Source organism: Kogia breviceps, chromosome 4 (genome assembly GCF_026419965.1).
Source record: "Kogia breviceps isolate mKogBre1 chromosome 4, mKogBre1 haplotype 1, whole genome shotgun sequence".
Lineage (NCBI taxonomy): Eukaryota > Metazoa > Chordata > Mammalia > Artiodactyla > Physeteridae > Kogia > Kogia breviceps.
In genome coordinates this window covers 149,816,191-149,834,054 of record NC_081313.1, presented here as the reverse complement: position 1 = coordinate 149,834,054, position 17,864 = coordinate 149,816,191, and the positions used below count along the sequence as shown (strand labels likewise).

The 17,864-nt window shown below is 51.7% G+C and overlaps 1 protein-coding gene across 1 annotated transcript; it reads left to right on the top strand.

Moving 5' to 3' along the window:
• The first annotated feature begins 5,319 nt into the window (after positions 1-5,319).
• IBA57 (iron-sulfur cluster assembly factor IBA57) lies at positions 5,320-17,025 on the top strand. The gene is made up of 3 exons (XM_059063345.2): positions 5,320-5,854; positions 14,853-15,196; positions 15,632-17,025. The coding sequence occupies exons 1-3, from the start codon at positions 5,385-5,387 to the stop codon at positions 16,021-16,023; spliced, it is 1,206 nt and encodes a 401-aa protein (XP_058919328.2). The 5' UTR covers positions 5,320-5,384; the 3' UTR covers positions 16,024-17,025.
• Positions 17,026-17,864: the final 839 nt, after the last annotated feature.

Sequence of the window (17,864 nt, the reverse complement as noted above, 5' to 3'; positions counted from 1 at the left end):
GCAGCAGAGCTGGTGAAGGACATCTGCAAGGCACTACTGTTGGCTGACACCCTTGCTGTGGCCCCTCCATAGCCTCTCTGCCCCCCGTGTCCCTGAGAGCAGCCTCCTGCAGCCAGTGGAAGGCCTGGAGGACATCAGGACCTCAGGGAGATAAGTGGGCATTCCAGGTAGGGAACAGTGGGAGACTTTAGGGTTCAGAACCACCCTAGTGGCTGGAGAGGGCTGGTGAGGAAGGCGGGTGTCCACTCCGAGCAGGGCCCAGAGGTTGGCCTCGATCCTGATGGTCAGTGCTCCCACATCTCAAGGCCATGAAGCACACTTGATGGTGACAGGGTCCCACAAGGGATGGAAGGTGGGGCATGGGCCCTCAGCATCTGCATGAAAAGAAGTCTTAAGCCAGCAGACAGGGAGACCCTGGGCAGGTTTGTGTTTTGGGAAGAACATTCCAGATTTCACTGTGACAGTGTCCAGGGAAGCCTCCCCCCATCCACAGAGAGGGAGCTTTAGGTCAAGCTCAAGGGGTCAGGACCTCATTCTCTGGGCCCTTCCTGAACAAAGTAACATCAGGATCTCATCCTCTATAACTTGAGTTGGGCTCCTGGTGTAGTTACAGCCTGGGAATGTCTGGTGGGGCCAGGGCTGGCTCAACGATTTCCTCACTCACTGAGCTGGTGGTCCATCTGGGGTCCCTTGATGTGGTTTGGACCTCATTGAAGCATGGTGGCCCAAGAGGACCCAGCAAAGGCCAACTGACTCTTATCACCAGCCCTAAAGTCATATCACTTCACATCACAGCAGTCACAGGCCTGCAGGATCCCTCTCAATGGGCAAGTGTCACATTTTAAGGCCATGTGGAATAGAGTCTATGTTGGCCTTGGTCCTCTGGCCCCCCTAGCCACGTGCTGAAGCACCCCTTCCACCCGCACACACAGGGGCACGTGATCTTGGGGCCTCTGCAGCCACTGCCCCCTTCTTTCACCACAGTTCTGATATCGGTCCATAATTCGCCCCATACTATTTAGCCGGTCCAGTTTCTATCATCTCAGTACCCCCACTCCTAATTGGTTTAGATACAATTTGAGGCAGCTGGGTCAATGGGAGCAGGACACTGCCCAGGGGCTCCTGGGGAAATCTATTTGCTGCATGTCTGTGACATGGAAGTAGGATGTGGGTCAAGCTGTGAGTCTCTGTGCTCGGTGGGTTGGTCCAACACCAATCTAGATGTTGCAGCGAAGGTGTGCTTTTAGGTGAGATTAACATTGCCAATCTGTGGACTTTGATAAAGCAGACCATCCTCCCTAATGTGGGTTGCCCTCATCCAATCAGGTGATGGCCTTAAGAACAAAGACTGAGGTTCCCAAAGAAGTGATTCTCCCTCCAGACTGCCAGTGACAATTACATTTATGGGTCAACTTGACTGGGTGCCCAGAACAAGCATGATTCTAGGTGTCTATGAGGGTGATTCTGGATGAGATTCACACTGAATCTGCACACTGAGTAAAACAGATGGCCCTCCCCAGTGTGGGTGGGCCTTGGCCAGTCAGGTGAAGGCTTGAGTAGAACAAAAAGGCGGAGTAAGAGAGAACTCCTGCCTGACAGTTTGAGCAAGCACACTGGTCTCCTGTCTTCAGATGCAGACTCAGGCTAGAACTCTCCTGAGTCTCTAGCTTGTAGATGTCAGACCTTGGGACTCCTCAGCCTCCATAGTTGAGTGAGCCAATTCCTTATAATAAATCTCTATCGAATTGGTTCTCTTTCTCTGGAGAACCCCAACTAATCCACATCCCATCAGCCATAGGTTGTTAAAAGAGCATCCCAGCTATGAGGAAAACTGCAAATGGAGGCTCTATTCTGGGAGGTATCTCAGTCAGCTCAGCCTGTGTAACAAATACCATAGACTGGGGGCTCAAACAACAGACATCTATTTCTCATAGTACTGGAAACTGGAAGTCCGAAACCAAGGTGTCAGCACCTGAGGCCACTCTTCTTGGTGTGTAAACATCTGTCTTCTCCCTGTGTCCTCGCATGGCCTTCCCTTTGTGTGAGTCTGTGTCCTCATCTCCTCTTCTTATAAGGGAACCAGTCCTCTTGGATTAGGGCCCACCCCAGTGACCTCATTTGACCTTAATCACCTCTTTAAAGACCCCATCTACAAATACAGCCCCATTCTGAGGTCCTGGGCATTAGGGCTCCATAATGTGAATTTGGGGGGATGCAATGCAACCCACATTAGAAGGCAGATGCCTAACTAAAAGCTCAGTCACCACAGAAGGGGATCCTAACGCATAAGCCTCCTGTCTCAGGAACTTAGGGGCCTGGATGCACCACTGGGGTCCTGTATGTTTTGTGAGATTTCGATGGGGGTGACTTAGGATTTACTGTCATGTCCTCCCAACTTATGTCACTGGCCATCCCAGGCTAGTGGAGCCAACATCTGTGTCATACACGTTCCTCCCTCTAACACCAATTTCTTGATGTTCTGAACCACCATAACCATGATCTCATGCCTGAGCCCCGAAACCCTATTGGGGTGTCCATCTCCCACCTATGACATAGTATCTAATATGCTCAAGTCTGTTAACTCTCAGAGGTGGAACCCAACCACTAAACTTGGCACTTAATGCTCACCTAACTACTTAAAAAGATCCTCTCAGTGCCTGTATGGCCATGAGGCTGGAGAGCTGAACTGGGGTGCAAAGCCATCGACCCTCGCCCCCCATCTTCTGTGCTCTGGAGCAGGCTGGTGGGTTGAGCCCAGGCCTCCCCATCCCTGCTTCACTGCCTGGTGGGGTCCTCGGGCTGTGTGGGGCCCACCCAGGTCTGTATAGGGGCAGGGCCAGGCCAGGGGAGTGGCCGGAGCAGGATCAGACAGAATGGCCTTGTCTCATTCTCATCCGTTTCCATGGCTGGAGCCAACTCGCCGGCTGCTCAGTGAGATCGTGGAGGGCTTCAGGGAGGGGGGGGGGTGCCCAGAATGGGGGCAGCTTCCTTCTTCTGACTTTGGGAAGGGAGGAGGCCATGAGGAGAGAATAACAGGAAACAACCCCTGGCCTGAGAGCAGCTGGGAAACAGGGTCTGGGACCCCCATGTCTGCTGATTTTCCAGCTCTCAGATCCCCACTCCTCCCAACAGCTCCAGGGCCCATGGCCTCAGAGGGAGGAGATGCACATGGGATCCAGCAGCAACCTATGCCCCCAGCTGGACCCAGGCCAATGAGTGGGGTTCCTTGGGAGCATCCTGAGGCCAGTCCACAGTTCCCTCCACCTAGACCTGTAGGCATGAGAAGCTGCAGTGAGAGGACCTGAGAAGGAGCAGTAGCCAGGCCATGCCCACATGCAGGGGTCCCCGCTGTCAGGCTGGCCAGGCTGGTGCAGAGATCTGGGAAGCCTTCTTGGAGGAGGGAGCCTGAAGCAGCGCTGGTTGGCAGACTCTAGAATGGTGGGAGGTGCTGCCTGCTCTGTTCACAGAGGCAGCCACCAGCTGAGTGTGGCTCAGGATATTTCAGTGTAGCCCATTAAGTAAGGAGCTAAAAGTTTCATTTGACTTCATTTGAGTTAATTTGCATTTAAACAGCCCCAGGTGGCAGCAGCAGCCCTGCTGGACCAAGTGGGCTAGGCTTGGCACTGGACTGGAAACATCAGGTAAGGTCCCGGGTGTCATGTCCCTGGGTCAGCCTGCTGGCCCTTCCCACAGGCTGTGCTGGTGGGAAGCAGGTTTTCTGCTGGCCAAGGGATGGGCTGATGTGAGGCTGGAGGAATGCACCATCCCCCCACCCCATGTTGTCCTTGAATGGTTTCCTCCCTGACCTCACAGGGCCGGCAGGGAGGTGCTGGGTCACCCCAGGAACACAGGCCCAACAGAGGAAGACCTTTTCCATGAAAGGCCAGTGGAACTGCATTCCAGGCCTGGCTGCACACAACCAGGAAGCCGACTGGGAGGGGACCAAGGGCCTGGAAAACCCTAGGGAGTTCTGGTCAAACCAATTTATGTTAATGAGGTGACTTTTGAAAAGCCCCTAAGGATGGGGGCTGGTTGCCAGAACCAACCATGTGATTAGAGGGTTAGGGCTTTCAGCCCCACCCCTAGACCTCTGGGGAGGAGTGATGGTCTGGAGGTTGAATCAACAGCCAATGGCCAATAATTTAATCAATCACATCTAGGTAATGAAGCCTCCGTAAAATCCCAAAAGGACTGGGTTTGGAGAGCTTCTGGGTTGGGGAACACATGGAGATTTGGGGGGAGTGCGGTGTGCTCAGAGGGCATGGATGCTCCATACCCCTTCCCACATACGTTGCTCTTTGCTCTCTTCCATCTGGCTGGCCCTGAGTTATATCCTTTTAGAACAAATCAGTAATCTGGTAGGTAAAATGTTTCTCTGAGTTCTGTGAGCCACTCTAATAAACTAATTGAACCCAAGGAGAGGGCTGTTGGAACCTCTAATTTATAGCCGGTTGGTCAGAAGCACAGGTGACAACCTGGACTTCGACTTGCATCTGAAGTGGCAGGGGGAGAGTGTGAGTGTATGAGAGTGTGTGTGGCAGTCTTACGGGATCTCATGCTATCTCCAGGTAGATGGATTAAAAATTGAGTTAAATTGTAAGACACCTAGCTGGTGTCAGAGAATTGTGTGGTGTGGGGGACACCCCCACACACACACTTAGTGATCAGAAGTGAAGGGTAGTGTGAGAGTATAGGATACACAGGAGTGTCTGTTCTACAAAGGAACTGAAAGCAAAGTTGTACACCCGTCTTCATAGCAGCATTATTCAAAACAGCCAATGGGTGGAAGCAACATAAATGTCCATCAGTGGGTGAATGGATAATCCAAATATGGTATACACATACAATGGAATATCATTCAGCCCTTAAAAAGGTTGACACATGCTACATCATGGTGGAACCTGGCAGACACGAGCCAGTCACAAAAGGACAAATACTGCATGACTCCACTTCTATGAGTTTCCCAGAGGAGTCAGGTTCGTAGAGACAGAGTGGAATGGGGTTCCCAGGGGCTGGGGAGGTAGATAGGGATCTGCGTTTGATGGGGGTGGAGTTTCCGTATGGGAAGATGAGAAAGTTCTGGATGGTGCGGATGGCTGCAAAAGAGTGTGAACGCGCTTAATGCCCCTGAAATGCGCACCTAAAAATGGTTAAGATGGTAAAGTTTAGGTTATGAGCGCCTCACCACTATAAAGCAAGCAGAAACTTCTCTGACACTCGAGGAGAAGGTCAACTGGAGAAGCAGAAGCCAGCTCAGGATAGGTGGGCGGGGGACTGACAGCCCGAGGCCTCGCCCCCGCGCAAGGTCCGCCCACCCACACCCTGGCCACTCACGCGAGAAACGCTCGCCCGCCTCCAGGGATTGCTGTGGCACTAGCCCGCGCATGCTCGCGCACACCCCGCCCCCGCGCACGCTCCGCTCGCCCGCCTCCAAGGTGTTGTGGCGCGCGCCCGCCCGTCCGCCCGCGCCGCCGCCCAGGCCGCCTCTTCCCGCCGCCTCACTTCTCCCCAAGATGGCGGCCGCAGCGCTGCTCCGAGGTGCGGCTCCAGGGCGCGGCGGCCGGGCCTGGAGCTGGCGGCTGCGCGCTGCCCCGAGGCATCGCCTGGGCCACAGCTCCTGCCGTCAGCGTGACGAGCCCGCGGACAACGCGGCGTGGGCCTGCTTCCTACTGGGCGAGCGCGCCCTGGTGCGCGTGCGCGGGCCGGACTCTGCGCCCTTTCTCCTGGGTCTGCTGACCAATGAGCTGCCGCTTCCAGGTCCTGCGGCCGGCGAGGCTTCAACTTCGGCGCGCTCGGGCTACGCCCACTTTCTCAACGTCCAGGGACGCACCCTCTATGACGTCATTCTCTACGGGTGAGAGCGGGTTGCGGCCCAGGCTCTGGGGGACCGGGGTAGGGGAGGGGGTATGAGCCAGGGGAAGGGCACCCAGGAGCGGGCATGAGAAGGCTTGGAGGATGGGATCCCATGGAGGGCCCTCAGGGGAGGGGTAGGCACTGGGGAGGGGCGGACAGGGGGCGGAACTAAGGACACCCAGAGGCAGGGCACCTAGGGGAGGACTACCAGTGGCCCAGGACGGACATCCAGGAGAGGAGATGCAGGACAGGGCATCCAGGGGAAGGGACACCTGGGAACCTGTGCATAGGGTGGGCCGAGGTGGGCCTCCAAGGGAGGGCACCTGAGGATGGGAGGCGCGCCCAGGGTAGTGAACTTGGGGACCCGCACACAGGGTGGGCTGGGGGTGGGCACCTGGGGGAGGGCACCGGGGCAGGGCAGCCATAGGTGGGCTGGCGCCTGCACCCAGGGATGGGCCAGCGACACTCACCCATGGGAGGGCCTGGGCGCCCCTGCGCCTGGCCTCTGATCCTGCTCAGACCCACTGCACGGAGAAGGGGTCGTGGCACCTGGAGCCACACTGCAGGGAGCAGCCTCTGCGCCACTGGCTTGTGCCACTACTTCCTGAGTTCTCCAGTGTACACACATTTCTGTCCAAAATCTCTCCGTATTCAGTGATTGTTAGCGTTTGGTGTTTTACATCAGTCTATGCTGATTTTATCATGACTTTCTGTGATGGTCACCAGGACAAGCCAAGTCAGTGGCCTTTAGAGCTATAGAGCTTTCGGTTTTCACTTGCTTAGCTTTCTCAGACTTTCTCAGAGGTTCTTCTAGAACCTCTCATGCAGTTGCAGGTCGTTGCTCTGCCTGAAACCGCCCTGGAAACTCCAATGTCCCTCTTCTATTGTGAGTTCTTGTCTGCATCTTCATCAGTGCCTGCCTGCTGGAGGAGTATGTTCTTTAGTGGCTTGTTGAGAGGTAGGATACTTCAGGTGGACCTTTGACTCCTTCAAATGGTTTTACTTGATAGCTTGGCTAGGCATAAAACTCTAGGCTGAAAATCGTCCCTGAAAACATTGAAGCAACAGGTAGCATTGCTGTCAAGAAGCCTGGTGCCTTTTTATTTTTGAGCCTTTGTGTGTGACTGCTTTTTCTTTGGACACTCTTCAGGGCTCTTTTTCATCCTGATGTCTTGAAGTGTTATGGCGATGTGTTGTATTTTGGGTCTTCTTTCACGTCATGTTGCTGGGCACTTGGTGGGCTGTATGACTCTGGAACAGGGGTCAGTAAAGTATGACCCTTGGGCAGATCCAGCTCTCTGTTTTCATAAGTAAAGTTTGATTGGAATGCTGCATGCCCATTTGTTTGTATACTGTGTGGCTACTTTCATTTAACAATGGCAAAAGTATAATTAATAATATAATAATGTGGTAGAGACCATGTGGCCGCAAACCTAAATTATTTACAGTCTGGTTCTTTACAGAAAAGGTTTGTTGTCATTATCTGTTTTATGTAATTATTACCTTCCCAGTAGTTGCTTTAATCTCTTTTAGAAACTGCGTTCTTTGATTATCTTAAACCCGCTGTGTCAGTAATTTTCAGTTAATCTATCAGTGTTGTAATGATGTTTTGGTCCCCAAATTTTCTTCCTTGAGTCTCCAGTCTGCCTTTACATCTTTCTGCGTTTGCATTCTTGTTATAATGAATTTATATCCTCATAAGTCACTCTACAGTGTAAATTTTTTTTGTTTCTAGGGTTTTTTTTCTCTTCATACTTTTCCTCAGATCTGAAGCATTTTTTGCTTAGCTGCTGGGCCAGCAGTTCTTGTCACCAAGCATGTATGTGGTGGCTCTTTCCACACATTGTATATGCCCTGATTTGTCCTATAGAGGAGTTTGTTTTTCTCTCTCTGTTAATTCCTGAGAAGGGGGTATCACTGTGCCACTTGCTGTCTGTGTGCTGAGGGAATTGGGGTGCACTGTGATGACGCCCCCTGACCCCAGGTGCTCTTCTGAGATTCCAACTCAAAGTCCTTTGTGGGGAGTGGCACCCCGAGGGGTGGGGTGGGGTTTCATTCAATCAGAAAGAGACAGCCTGAGTTAGTGGCCCCACTTCTGAGCAGTTAGAGGAGAGAAGACATGAGAACACTCCCTCAGATTTCTGCTTTTGGGCCTGGGGGCTTGGTAAGTAATGTCCAGATTTATCTCTCCCAATTCTGCTCTGGGGCATGAGGTGCCAAGCCTGCTGGCCTTCCACCCCATCACTATGCCTCTGTTCTGGTCTGATGCCTGCTGTTAGTTCATGGGATGTGATCCTTCCCCACCTGGTTGCTCTTGGCCCTTTACCTACATCTGATCTCACTGAGCTCTGCTCTCTGGGTAGAGGGACACACTGGCAACTGGCTGTCCCTCTTGGGAGCCTGGGACCTTCCTGCTTTCTTCGTGCTTGCTCTCTGCCTGGTGTTTTCTCTACATCCTCTCCCTGGAATTTTTCTTTCTCTTTTTTTTGGGGGGCCATGCTGCGCAGCTTGCGGGACTTTAGTTCCCGGACTGGGGATTGAACTCAGGCCACGGCAGTGAAAGCCTGGAATCCTAACCACTAGACCATCAGGGAACTCCCTGGAATTTTTCATTTAAACTGTCACGCTTCTAGTTTCCCGTCCTTGAGTTGTTCCTTCCTCAGTGCACCCTGGTCCGGATGTAGGAGCATCTCTTAGACAAAGCTTTAGCTTTTTGTTTTTGTTTTATTTAATAGATCTTTATTGGAGTATAATTGCTTCACAATACTGTGTTAGTTTCTGTTGTACAACAAAGTGAATCAGCCATATGCATATGTATATCCCCATATCCTGTCGCTCTTGAGCCTCCCTCCCACCCTCCCTATCCCACCCCTCTAGTCATTGCAAAGCACCGAGCTGATCTCCCTGTGCTATGCTGCTGCTTCCCACTAGCTAACTATTTTACTTTCGGTAGTGTACATATGTTGATGCTACTCTCACTTTGCCCCAGCTTCCCCCTCCCTGCTCCGTGTTCTCAAGTCCGTTCTCTATGTCTATGTCTTTATTCCTGCCCTGCCACTAGGTTCATCAGTACCATTTTTTTGGATTCCATATATGTGTGTTAGCATACGGTATTTTTCTCTTTCTGACTTCACTCTGTATGACAGACTCTAGGTCCATTCACCTCACTACAAATAACGCAATTTCGTTTCTTTTTATGGCTGAGTAATATTCCATTGTATATATGTGTCACATCTTCTTTATCCGTTCATCTATCAGTGGACATTTAGGTTGCTTCCATGTCCTGGCTATTGTAAATAGTGCTGCAATGAACACTGTGGTATATGTCTCTTTCTGAATTATGGTTTTCTCAGGGTATATGCCCAGTAGTGGGATTGCTGGGTCATATGGTAGTTCTAGTTTTAGTTTTTTTACAGAACCTCTAACCATTCTCCATAGCAGTTGTATCAGTTTACATTCCTACCAACAAGCTTTTTGTTTTTAGAGTCGACTTTATAGGGAGTTCCCTGGTGGCCTAGTGGTTAGGATTCCAAACTTTCACTGATGTGGCCCGGGTTCAATCTCTAGTCAGGAAACTGAGATCCTGCAAGCCACGTGGCGTGGCTAAAAAAGAAAAAAGAAAAAGTAGACTTTTTAGACCAATTTTAGGTTCACAGCAAAATTTAGGGGAATGTACAGAGACTTCTTATATACTCTCTGCCCCCACACATGCATAGTCTCCCCCATTATCATCCTCTTCCTCCAAAGTAGTATGTTATTTACAATCGATGAGCCTGCATTAACACCAAAATTACTCAGAGTCCTTAATTTACATTAGGTTTCACTGCTGGTGCTGGACAAATTGGACAAATGTATAATAATGTGTATGTACTATTATAATATATATGGTAGTTTCACTGCCCCTAAATATCCTCTGTGCTCTACCTATTCAACCCTCCCTTCCTCCTAACTCCTCACAACTACTGAAAGGATCTTTTTGGATCTGGAACTGTCTCCATAGTTTCACTTTTTCTAGAATGTCACGTAGTTGGAATCATAGCGTATGCAGCCTTTTCAGATTGACTTCTTTCATTTAATAATATACATTTGTGTCCTCCATGTCTTTTCAGGGCTTGATAGCTCATTTTAGTGTTGAATAATAGTCCAGAGTATGCAGGCTTTTCAGATTGACTTCTTTCACTTAGTAATATACATTTAAGTGTCCTCCATGTCTTTTCAGGGCTTGATAGCTCATTTTAGTGTTGAATAATAGTCCATTGTTTGGATGTACCAGTTTATGTATCCATCTACTGAAGGACTTCAGCAGTTGCTTCCATATTCTTGCAATTACGAATAAAGGTGCTATAAACATCTGTGTACAGGTTTCTGTGTGGCGGTTAGTTTTCATCTCCTTTAGGTAAATACCAGGGAGTGTGATTGCTGGATTGTAAGGTAAGAATATGTGTAGTTTTGTAGGAAACCACCAAAGTATCTTCCAAAGTGGCTGTACCATTTTGCATTCCCACCAGCAGTGAATGAAGACTTTCTGTTGCTCCATAACCTCACCAGCATTTGGTGGTGTCAGTGTTCTGGATTTTGATCATTGTAATAGGTGTGTAATGGTAGCTTGTTGTTTTTTTAATTTGCGTTTCCCCCTTGACATATGATGTGGAGCATCGTTTCATATGCTGTTTGCCACCTATCTTTGGGGAGGTGTTTGTTGAGGTCTTTGGCCCATTTTTAATCAGGTTGTTTGTTTCCTTATTTGAGTTGTAAGTGGTTTTGTATATTTTGAGTGACAGTCCTTTGTCAGATGTGACTTTTCAAACCTTTTCTCCCAGTCTGTGGCTTGACTCCTCATCATCGCAGCTGAGGCTTTGTGTTTTGAAAGTCTTTCCTCATTCTGACCATGTGTTTGTTTCCTGGGCCTCTGTCTTCATGATGGAGGCCTTAAGTGCTGGCTGCAGAGGAGATGCTCCAGGTTTTGGTTCCGGGCTGCTCTGGCTTTTGCGGGACACACTGAAGTCTCTGTCTACGGGTTTCTGGAGGGTGTTTCTGGGGGCCATCCCGCCAGGGTTGCCTGGTGAGGATTCGGATGATCCACTGTTCCCTTGTTTCTCTCCATGCCTGGTTCCCCTGGTGCTCATCTCAGCTGGCTCCATGCTGAGTCTGGTCTCGGCAGGTTCCTGGTCTGTGTGTACCCAGCAGAGGGAAGGTGGGAAGTGGGGCTAGTGCATCTCTGCCCAGGACCTCATGGCTCCAATGGCAACCCCACTGAGCCTCCATTTAACCCACGTCTCTTCTGCCCTCCTGCTGTGGCCGTGACCTGTGGGCCCCTGGATTGTCTGCTTCCTGCCTTGTGGGGAGCATGCAGGGCTCCATATACTCAGTCCCCCATGGGCACACTGTAGGCTGTTCCCCTAGGCGACTTGGAGCATGCCAGCCTGACAGGGTCCTCCATGTACAGTCCTGCAGCAGTCCAAGGCCCCTGGTGAGTGCCGCCACTCCTTGACAGGCATTTGGGTCTGGTCTCTGTGCACCTATGTGTCCCTTATCTGCTAGCCCCCTTGTGCCCCATGCCTGCCCATGCCCCATGATCTGGTACCTGCAGTGCCCCTGAGGGGATCTGTTGATGTGTGAAGACCCTGGCCGTGGGCAGAGCTGGGTCCAGGGCTGCACTCGAGGAGCGAGGTCCCAGTGTTTATGGGGGTGGTGGGTACCGGAGTGTCAGGTACTGTGCAGGGCATCGGGCTGCTGGAGGAGGGCACTCTGGGCGTTCTGGATGAGGGGTTAGGTGAGCTTGACCCTCCCTTTTTGGATTTTCACACAGCCTGCATCCTGGGCAGGAGGGTGGGTGAGGATGGACACTTGGGGTTGCACTGCCACCACATGCTCATGCTATATCCCGGTCCTGCCCACCAGGCCGGCTGGGGAGGCTGCAGGTGCCCCTCGACCTTCCTTTTCCTGCTGCTGCGGTTGTGCCCCTAGGAGGGGCTCCCAGGCTTAGCAAATAAAATTGTGGGTTGCCCAGGTAAATCTCAAACAGACACGGGTGACTTTTTAGGAGGTGACCTATGTATGCAGTGTTTGGGAAATACATATACTAAAGACATTATTAACTGTTTTCTGAAATTGAAATTTGACCGGACATCCTGTGTTTTATCTGGCAGCTCTACTTAGGGGCACTTTGCGACGTCTGGGGATATTTGTGGTGGTCATTCAGGCATGGATTCTCCTTGCATCTAGTGGGCTGGGCCCAGGGGTGCTCTCAGCGCTCAGCAGTACCCAGAATGGGCCCACAGAGAGTGCTCCAGCCCACACATTGGCCATGCCGGCCAAGAAAGCTGCCCTGAGTGTAGGCTCACCCTACTTCACCCCTTCTTCTTCTGACCTGTCCCCCCTCACTCAGCTGCAGCAGGGGCAGCAGACAGTCTGATTTGGGGTGGTGGGGAGCAGGGGTGCATTGCAGCTTTGTTAGTCCTGAGGGGCTGACTGGCACATGGCCATTTGCACAGAAAGTGTCTGAGCCCAGAACCTGGCCCTGCCCCACCCAATTTGTCTTGAACCCTGTAGAACATCCGCCCCATGAGTGACATGGGGGCATCAGCTTGGGGCCTGTCTACCCTGGCATCCTGGTCGTCCCTTCACCAGCCCTTCTCGGGGCCCTCCCCATGCTGGGCCTCCTCCCTCCTTGGGTATGGCTTTACCCGCATCTCTCCCTCTTCACTCTGAGGTTTACTCTCCTCTACAATCTCACATTCTGTCCACCCATGCCCAATTCCTCCCCTTGCCAGTATTTCATACTGTTTCTGTCTGCTTCCTTTATCAGAGATTTAAAAAATAAAAATGTACCTGCACATGGTTAAAAAACCTAATAACATTAAAAGGCTTTTGATGAAAATTGACGGACTGCTGTTTTCCTTCTCACTGGCATGGACCAATCTTCTCCAGAGGCAGCTCCTTTTTCTTCTTTTTAACTTTTTATTTTGAAATAATTATAGATTTACAGTAAGCCACAAAAAAATGAACAGGGATGTCCCATATACGCTTCACCCAGTTCCTGCAGTAGCATCGTCTTGCCTGCTATAGTCCAGGGTCACAATTGGGATGCATGTCATGGGCTAGCCACAGGACGCGCTCAGGTTCTCCCAGATTTCCACGTGCTCTCATGCATGCAGCTCTGATTTGATCACACGTAGACCTGTGTAACCTCGATCAAGACAGAGCTGCTCCATTACCATCAGGCTCCCTTCTGCCCTCTGTGGGCATACTGCCCTTCTCATCCCCTCAGCCCTGCTCGCTCTCCACCTTTATGATCGTGTCATTTCAGGAATATCGTACAAACAGAGTCTTCTGAGATTGGGTTTCACTCTCCTTGATGCCCTTTGGCTTCATCAGTTGTCTGTTCCTTTTCCCTTCCGAGTAGTATTCCATCGAGGGAATGGACCACAGTTTGTTTAACCATTCACCAACTGAAGGATATTTTGATTTCATTTCTTGGCTGTTAAGAATAAAACTTCCTCTAACATTCATGCACAGGTTTTATGTGAACACCTGGGGTGTTTTCTGGGATAAATACCCAGGAGTACAATGGTTGGGTTGTGTGGTAGCTGCATGTTTAGTTTTATAAAGGACTGCAGACCATTTTCCAGAATGTCTGTTCCATTTACATTCCCACCAGCAAGGCTGAATGATCCAGCTTCTCTGCATCCTCACTGCCTTGGATGTTCTTATTTCTGACAGTTGTGCTGTGGTATCTCATTGTGGTTTTAATTTGCCTTTGTTTCATGATAAGTGACTTTGAACTTCTTTCCATGTGGTTATCTGAGGCAGCACCTTTGAACTCTTCTGGGGTTTTTTTTGGCATTTTAATTCCATCCGTAAATGATCCTTTATCCACCCCTCAGCTGATCTCATTTTTGACCTTCTTTGAGGACCTTTTGGAAGGTGAGGTGCTAACCTGACTTGCTGCTACAGCCTGCTGTGTTCCGATTTCTCCACATGCTTGTCCCTGTCCTTATTGGACCCATGGCTGATATATGCTTGGACATGACAGGGTTTGTGCTGTAAGGTGGACCCACCAAGCAAGCTTCTGTAGCTCTTTCCTCGGGGGGTGACTGGCTGCTCCAGGGTAGCACTTAACCCTTTCCTGCCTGGGGAGGGGGTTGGGGGCACAGCTGATGGGTTCTGGAGGAGGGGTCTGGGGTACCAGCTGATGACCTTTCTCTCTTAAACGTGCTCCTGGAAGGTCTTACCCGCTTCTTTGTCTCAGCTCCCACCCAGGTGTGGGTCCTTGCTTAAGCCACATCTATAACCAGGACTCCAGCCACGTACTCCTCTGGGTCCTGGATGTCTCCACTTAGGGCCCCTCCACCATATCTGATGGTGCGCTGGCCTCTCCTCTGTGCTCATCTGTCTGTAAGGGCCCCATCATCCATCCGTCAATGACAACAGGATCTGGGGTCATTCCAGTGGATGTGGGCTGCCTGAAGTGAGGGTTAGGAGGGTTCTGGTGCCCTGATCAGGTTGCGGAGATTCCCTAGGGGAGGTGGGAGGTGGGCATGGGCAGGGTGTGGCCTCACCATGCATCTCACCTGCGTCAGCTGTCTGCTGTCCTCTCAGCTCTTCCTGCCTGCCCACATCCCTCCTGAAATCCATTGTGCGCCCTGCCTTAGGACCCTTGGCTTCTCAGGGCTGGAAGAGGCAAATCCTGGACTTCAGTGTGACCATCTGTGCCTTTCTGCCTCACCTTGCGCACCGGACACCACTGTGGTCCCAGGGCCCTGCTTCCCACCTGTTGGGCCAAGCCCTCTCCTCCACCTGCCAGACTGTTTCCTGGGGTTTCCTCCCTGGGCGGGGAGGGGTGGTGGCCACGAGGTCTCCAGCGCATGCTGTGCTGTGCTGCTTTACTAGGTGGTCTGAGGTGCACTTGGGAGGCACAGCCACGTATATCTGCGGCCTGACTCCATTTCCCACGGTGTGCCCTGCCCGCCCCCATGCACCCCTTCGTCTCCCCGCAGGCTCCCTGAGGGCTCCCATGAGCAGCCCACTTTCCTCCTGGAGTGTGACAGCTCAGTGCTGGATGCACTGCAGAGGCACCTGGTGCTGCACAAGATCCGGCGGAGGGTCACCGTGGAGCCATGCCCCGAGCTGCGCGTGTGGGCCGTGCTGCCCTGTGCCCCTGAGGAATCCGGCAGGGCTGTGCTGCTTCAGGAGAAGGCTGAGTGCACTACCATCCTCACCCGTGATCCCCGGACGGCTCGCATGGGCTGGCGGCTCCTCTCCCAGGATGAGGGCTCAGCCCTGGTGCCCGGGGGCCGTCTTGGGGACCTCCAGGATTATCACCGACACCGGTACCAGCAAGGTATGGACATGGGGTTGGACCTGGGGAAGGGTTGGAGGTAGAGGGGTAGTGCTGGATGTGGGGGGGAGGACAGGGTGGGATGCGAAGGGACTGGAGGGGTGTGACACAGAGCCCTGGGGAAATTGTGTGGTGAGCCCAGGCACTTGGAGCAGCCAGGGGAGAGAGCAGAGATCTCGGGTCAGGTGTAGGGTCTTCTTCTTCAGTGGGTAGTATTGAGGGCCAGACCAAGGTGCTCACCCAGGGACCAGAGTGGGGGGCTGGAGTAGGGACCTGGAGGATGGGGACGGACAAGAAGGGGGTCTAGGAGGGACCCAGAGGATTGTGGCGGGTCAGATGGTGGGACTCCTACAGGCCAGTACCCCCGGCCACTCTTGGTTGAGCCCCCAGCTCTGGAGGACACCTTAGATCTCACCAAGCCTCTCCCTACCTCTACAGGCGTTCCCGAGGGGGTCCACGACCTGCCCCCAGGAGTAGCCCTACCGCTGGAGTCTAACCTGGCCTTCATGAACGGCATCAGCTTCACCAAGGGCTGCTACATTGGCCAGGAGCTGACAGCTCGCACCCACCACATGGGTGTCATCCGAAAGCGCCTCTTCCCAGTACAGCTCTCAGGCCCCCTCCCTGTGGGCAGCATTGCCCCTGGCACCTCTGTGCTCACCAGATCGGGGCAGGCAGCTGGCAAGTACAGGGCAGGCCTGGGGGATGTGGGTCTGGCTCTGTTGCGGTCCGAGAAAATCAAGGGTCCTCTCCACATCAGAACCTCTGAGAGTGGCCTTGTGGCCCTAACTGCATCTGTGCCAGACTGGTGGCCCACATCCACTAAGTAGCCCTGGATGTCCCTGCAGTCCTGTACAGGGCCTCTGCTTATCTGCTGCACCCTGTAGGCCAGCCCCCACTTCCTAGGGTGGCCCAGTTGAAAGAATACCCCTTTGGAGGGTCCCCAAGTATATGTGGGCCTCCCAGAGCTGCAGGCATGGTGGGGCATGCTGCTGCAGCCCGGGTGTTCCCAGCCCATCAAGCCTCCTGTGGAGGGTCGTATGCTCAGGCTGGCTGTCCTCTCCTGGTGGCTTTGTGGCTGGAGCATCAGGAGCCCTCCTGAGGACAGGGTGGGTAGAAGTGAGTCCTGCGCCTGCCTCTGTGCTGAGCAGAGGCCCAGCTTCCACCAGGCCCTGGATGAGATTCCAAGACATATAGATCTAGAGGTAGTTCATCCATCAGCCAAGGGCAGGATGCTCCAGGATGCCTCTGGGCTGTCCGCACCCCTCTGAGCCTGCTTGGTCAGGCCTGGAAAGGAGGCTTCTCAGTGTCTGGGGTGGCTGAAGGGGCAAGTGGGCTCTGGGAATGGTCTTACCATGTTGGTTTGGGGGCATGTCTCAGGGTGGGAATCTCCTGGGGCCAGGTGGAGTGGCAGTGTCTGCGAGTGGAGGCACGTGCACTGCTCACACCCACCTGAGCCCTCCGAGGTGTACCTCTGCGCTCAGGGCTGCCAGCTGGGGGAGCCCCAATACCATTTTATGCCAGGGTAGCACATCTCCACAGCTTCGACCTCACGATGGCATTGGCAGCCCCCTCTCCCCACCATAGCCCTCATGAGCTCATGGGAGGAGTGGCTGCCCTGGGACGGCAGTGCCCAGGGTGCAGAGAGGAGTTTCTGCTTGGCTTACTTGCTGCTGTTTTCTGATGTAGTCATGTCTTCAAGGTAAGGGGATTACCTACTTCCCCACTTCAAACCACTGACCTCCATTTTCCCACTGCAATGTGAATCTCGTGGTTATTGGGCGTCCTACCTGATGCCTCAGAGTGGCTATTAAAGTGTGATCCACAACTGGCCCATGTGGAACTCTGGTTTCTTTTCCCCTTAACTTTATTTATTTATTTAAAATTTTTACTGTAGTATAGTTGATTTGCAATGTTGTGTTTGTTTCTGCTGTACAGCAATCAGTTATACATATATCCACCCTTTTTGAGATTCTTTTTCCATGTAGGTCATTACACAGTATTGAGGAGAGCTCCCTGTGCTATACAGTAGGTCCTTATTATCTATTTTATATATAGTAGTGTGTATATGTCAATCCCAATCTCCCAATTTATCTCTCCCCCACCCCCCGCCACTTCCCACCATGGTAACTATAAGTTTGTTTTCTACATCTGTGACTCTATTTCTGTTTTGTAAATAAGTTCATTTGTACCATTTTTTTTAAGATTCTGCATATAAGCGATATCATATGATATTTGTCTTTCTCTGTCTGACTTACTTCACTCATTATGACAATCTCTAGGTCAATCCATGTTGCTGCAAATGACATTATTTCATTCTTTTTTATGGCTGAGTAATATTCCATTGTATATATGTACATTTTTTTTAAAGATTTCAACAAATTTATACAATATATATTGAGCACTAATTCCTGTACGGCTTATTCTTACTAGTTTGGATCCAGCTATTCCAGTGTATTATGAACCAGGTAGCTGTCCATGTCTTTTAAAACAAGTCTCAACTGAAATCTCAGAACAATCACAGCAAAAGCCGTGGAATAATGGAAGAATTAGATGTTTCCATCATAATTAAGACTAAGGATCCATGACGGGCAGCAGAGAGCATTCAAGGATAAAAATCAAGTTTTCTACCTAGGTCAGATAGTAACTGAATTGGGATCTTAGAATTCCC

Coding starts and splice junctions, on each gene's coding strand:
- IBA57 (XM_059063345.2), top strand. CDS start 5,385: ATGCTCGCGCACACCCCGCCCCCGCGCACGCTCCGCTCGCCCGCCTCC. Junction 5,855..14,852: donor TATGACGTCATTCTCTACGG/GTGAGAGCGGGT, acceptor GTCTCCCCGCAG/GCTCCCTGAGGGCTCCCATG. Junction 15,197..15,631: donor CCGACACCGGTACCAGCAAG/GTATGGACATGG, acceptor CTACCTCTACAG/GCGTTCCCGAGGGGGTCCAC.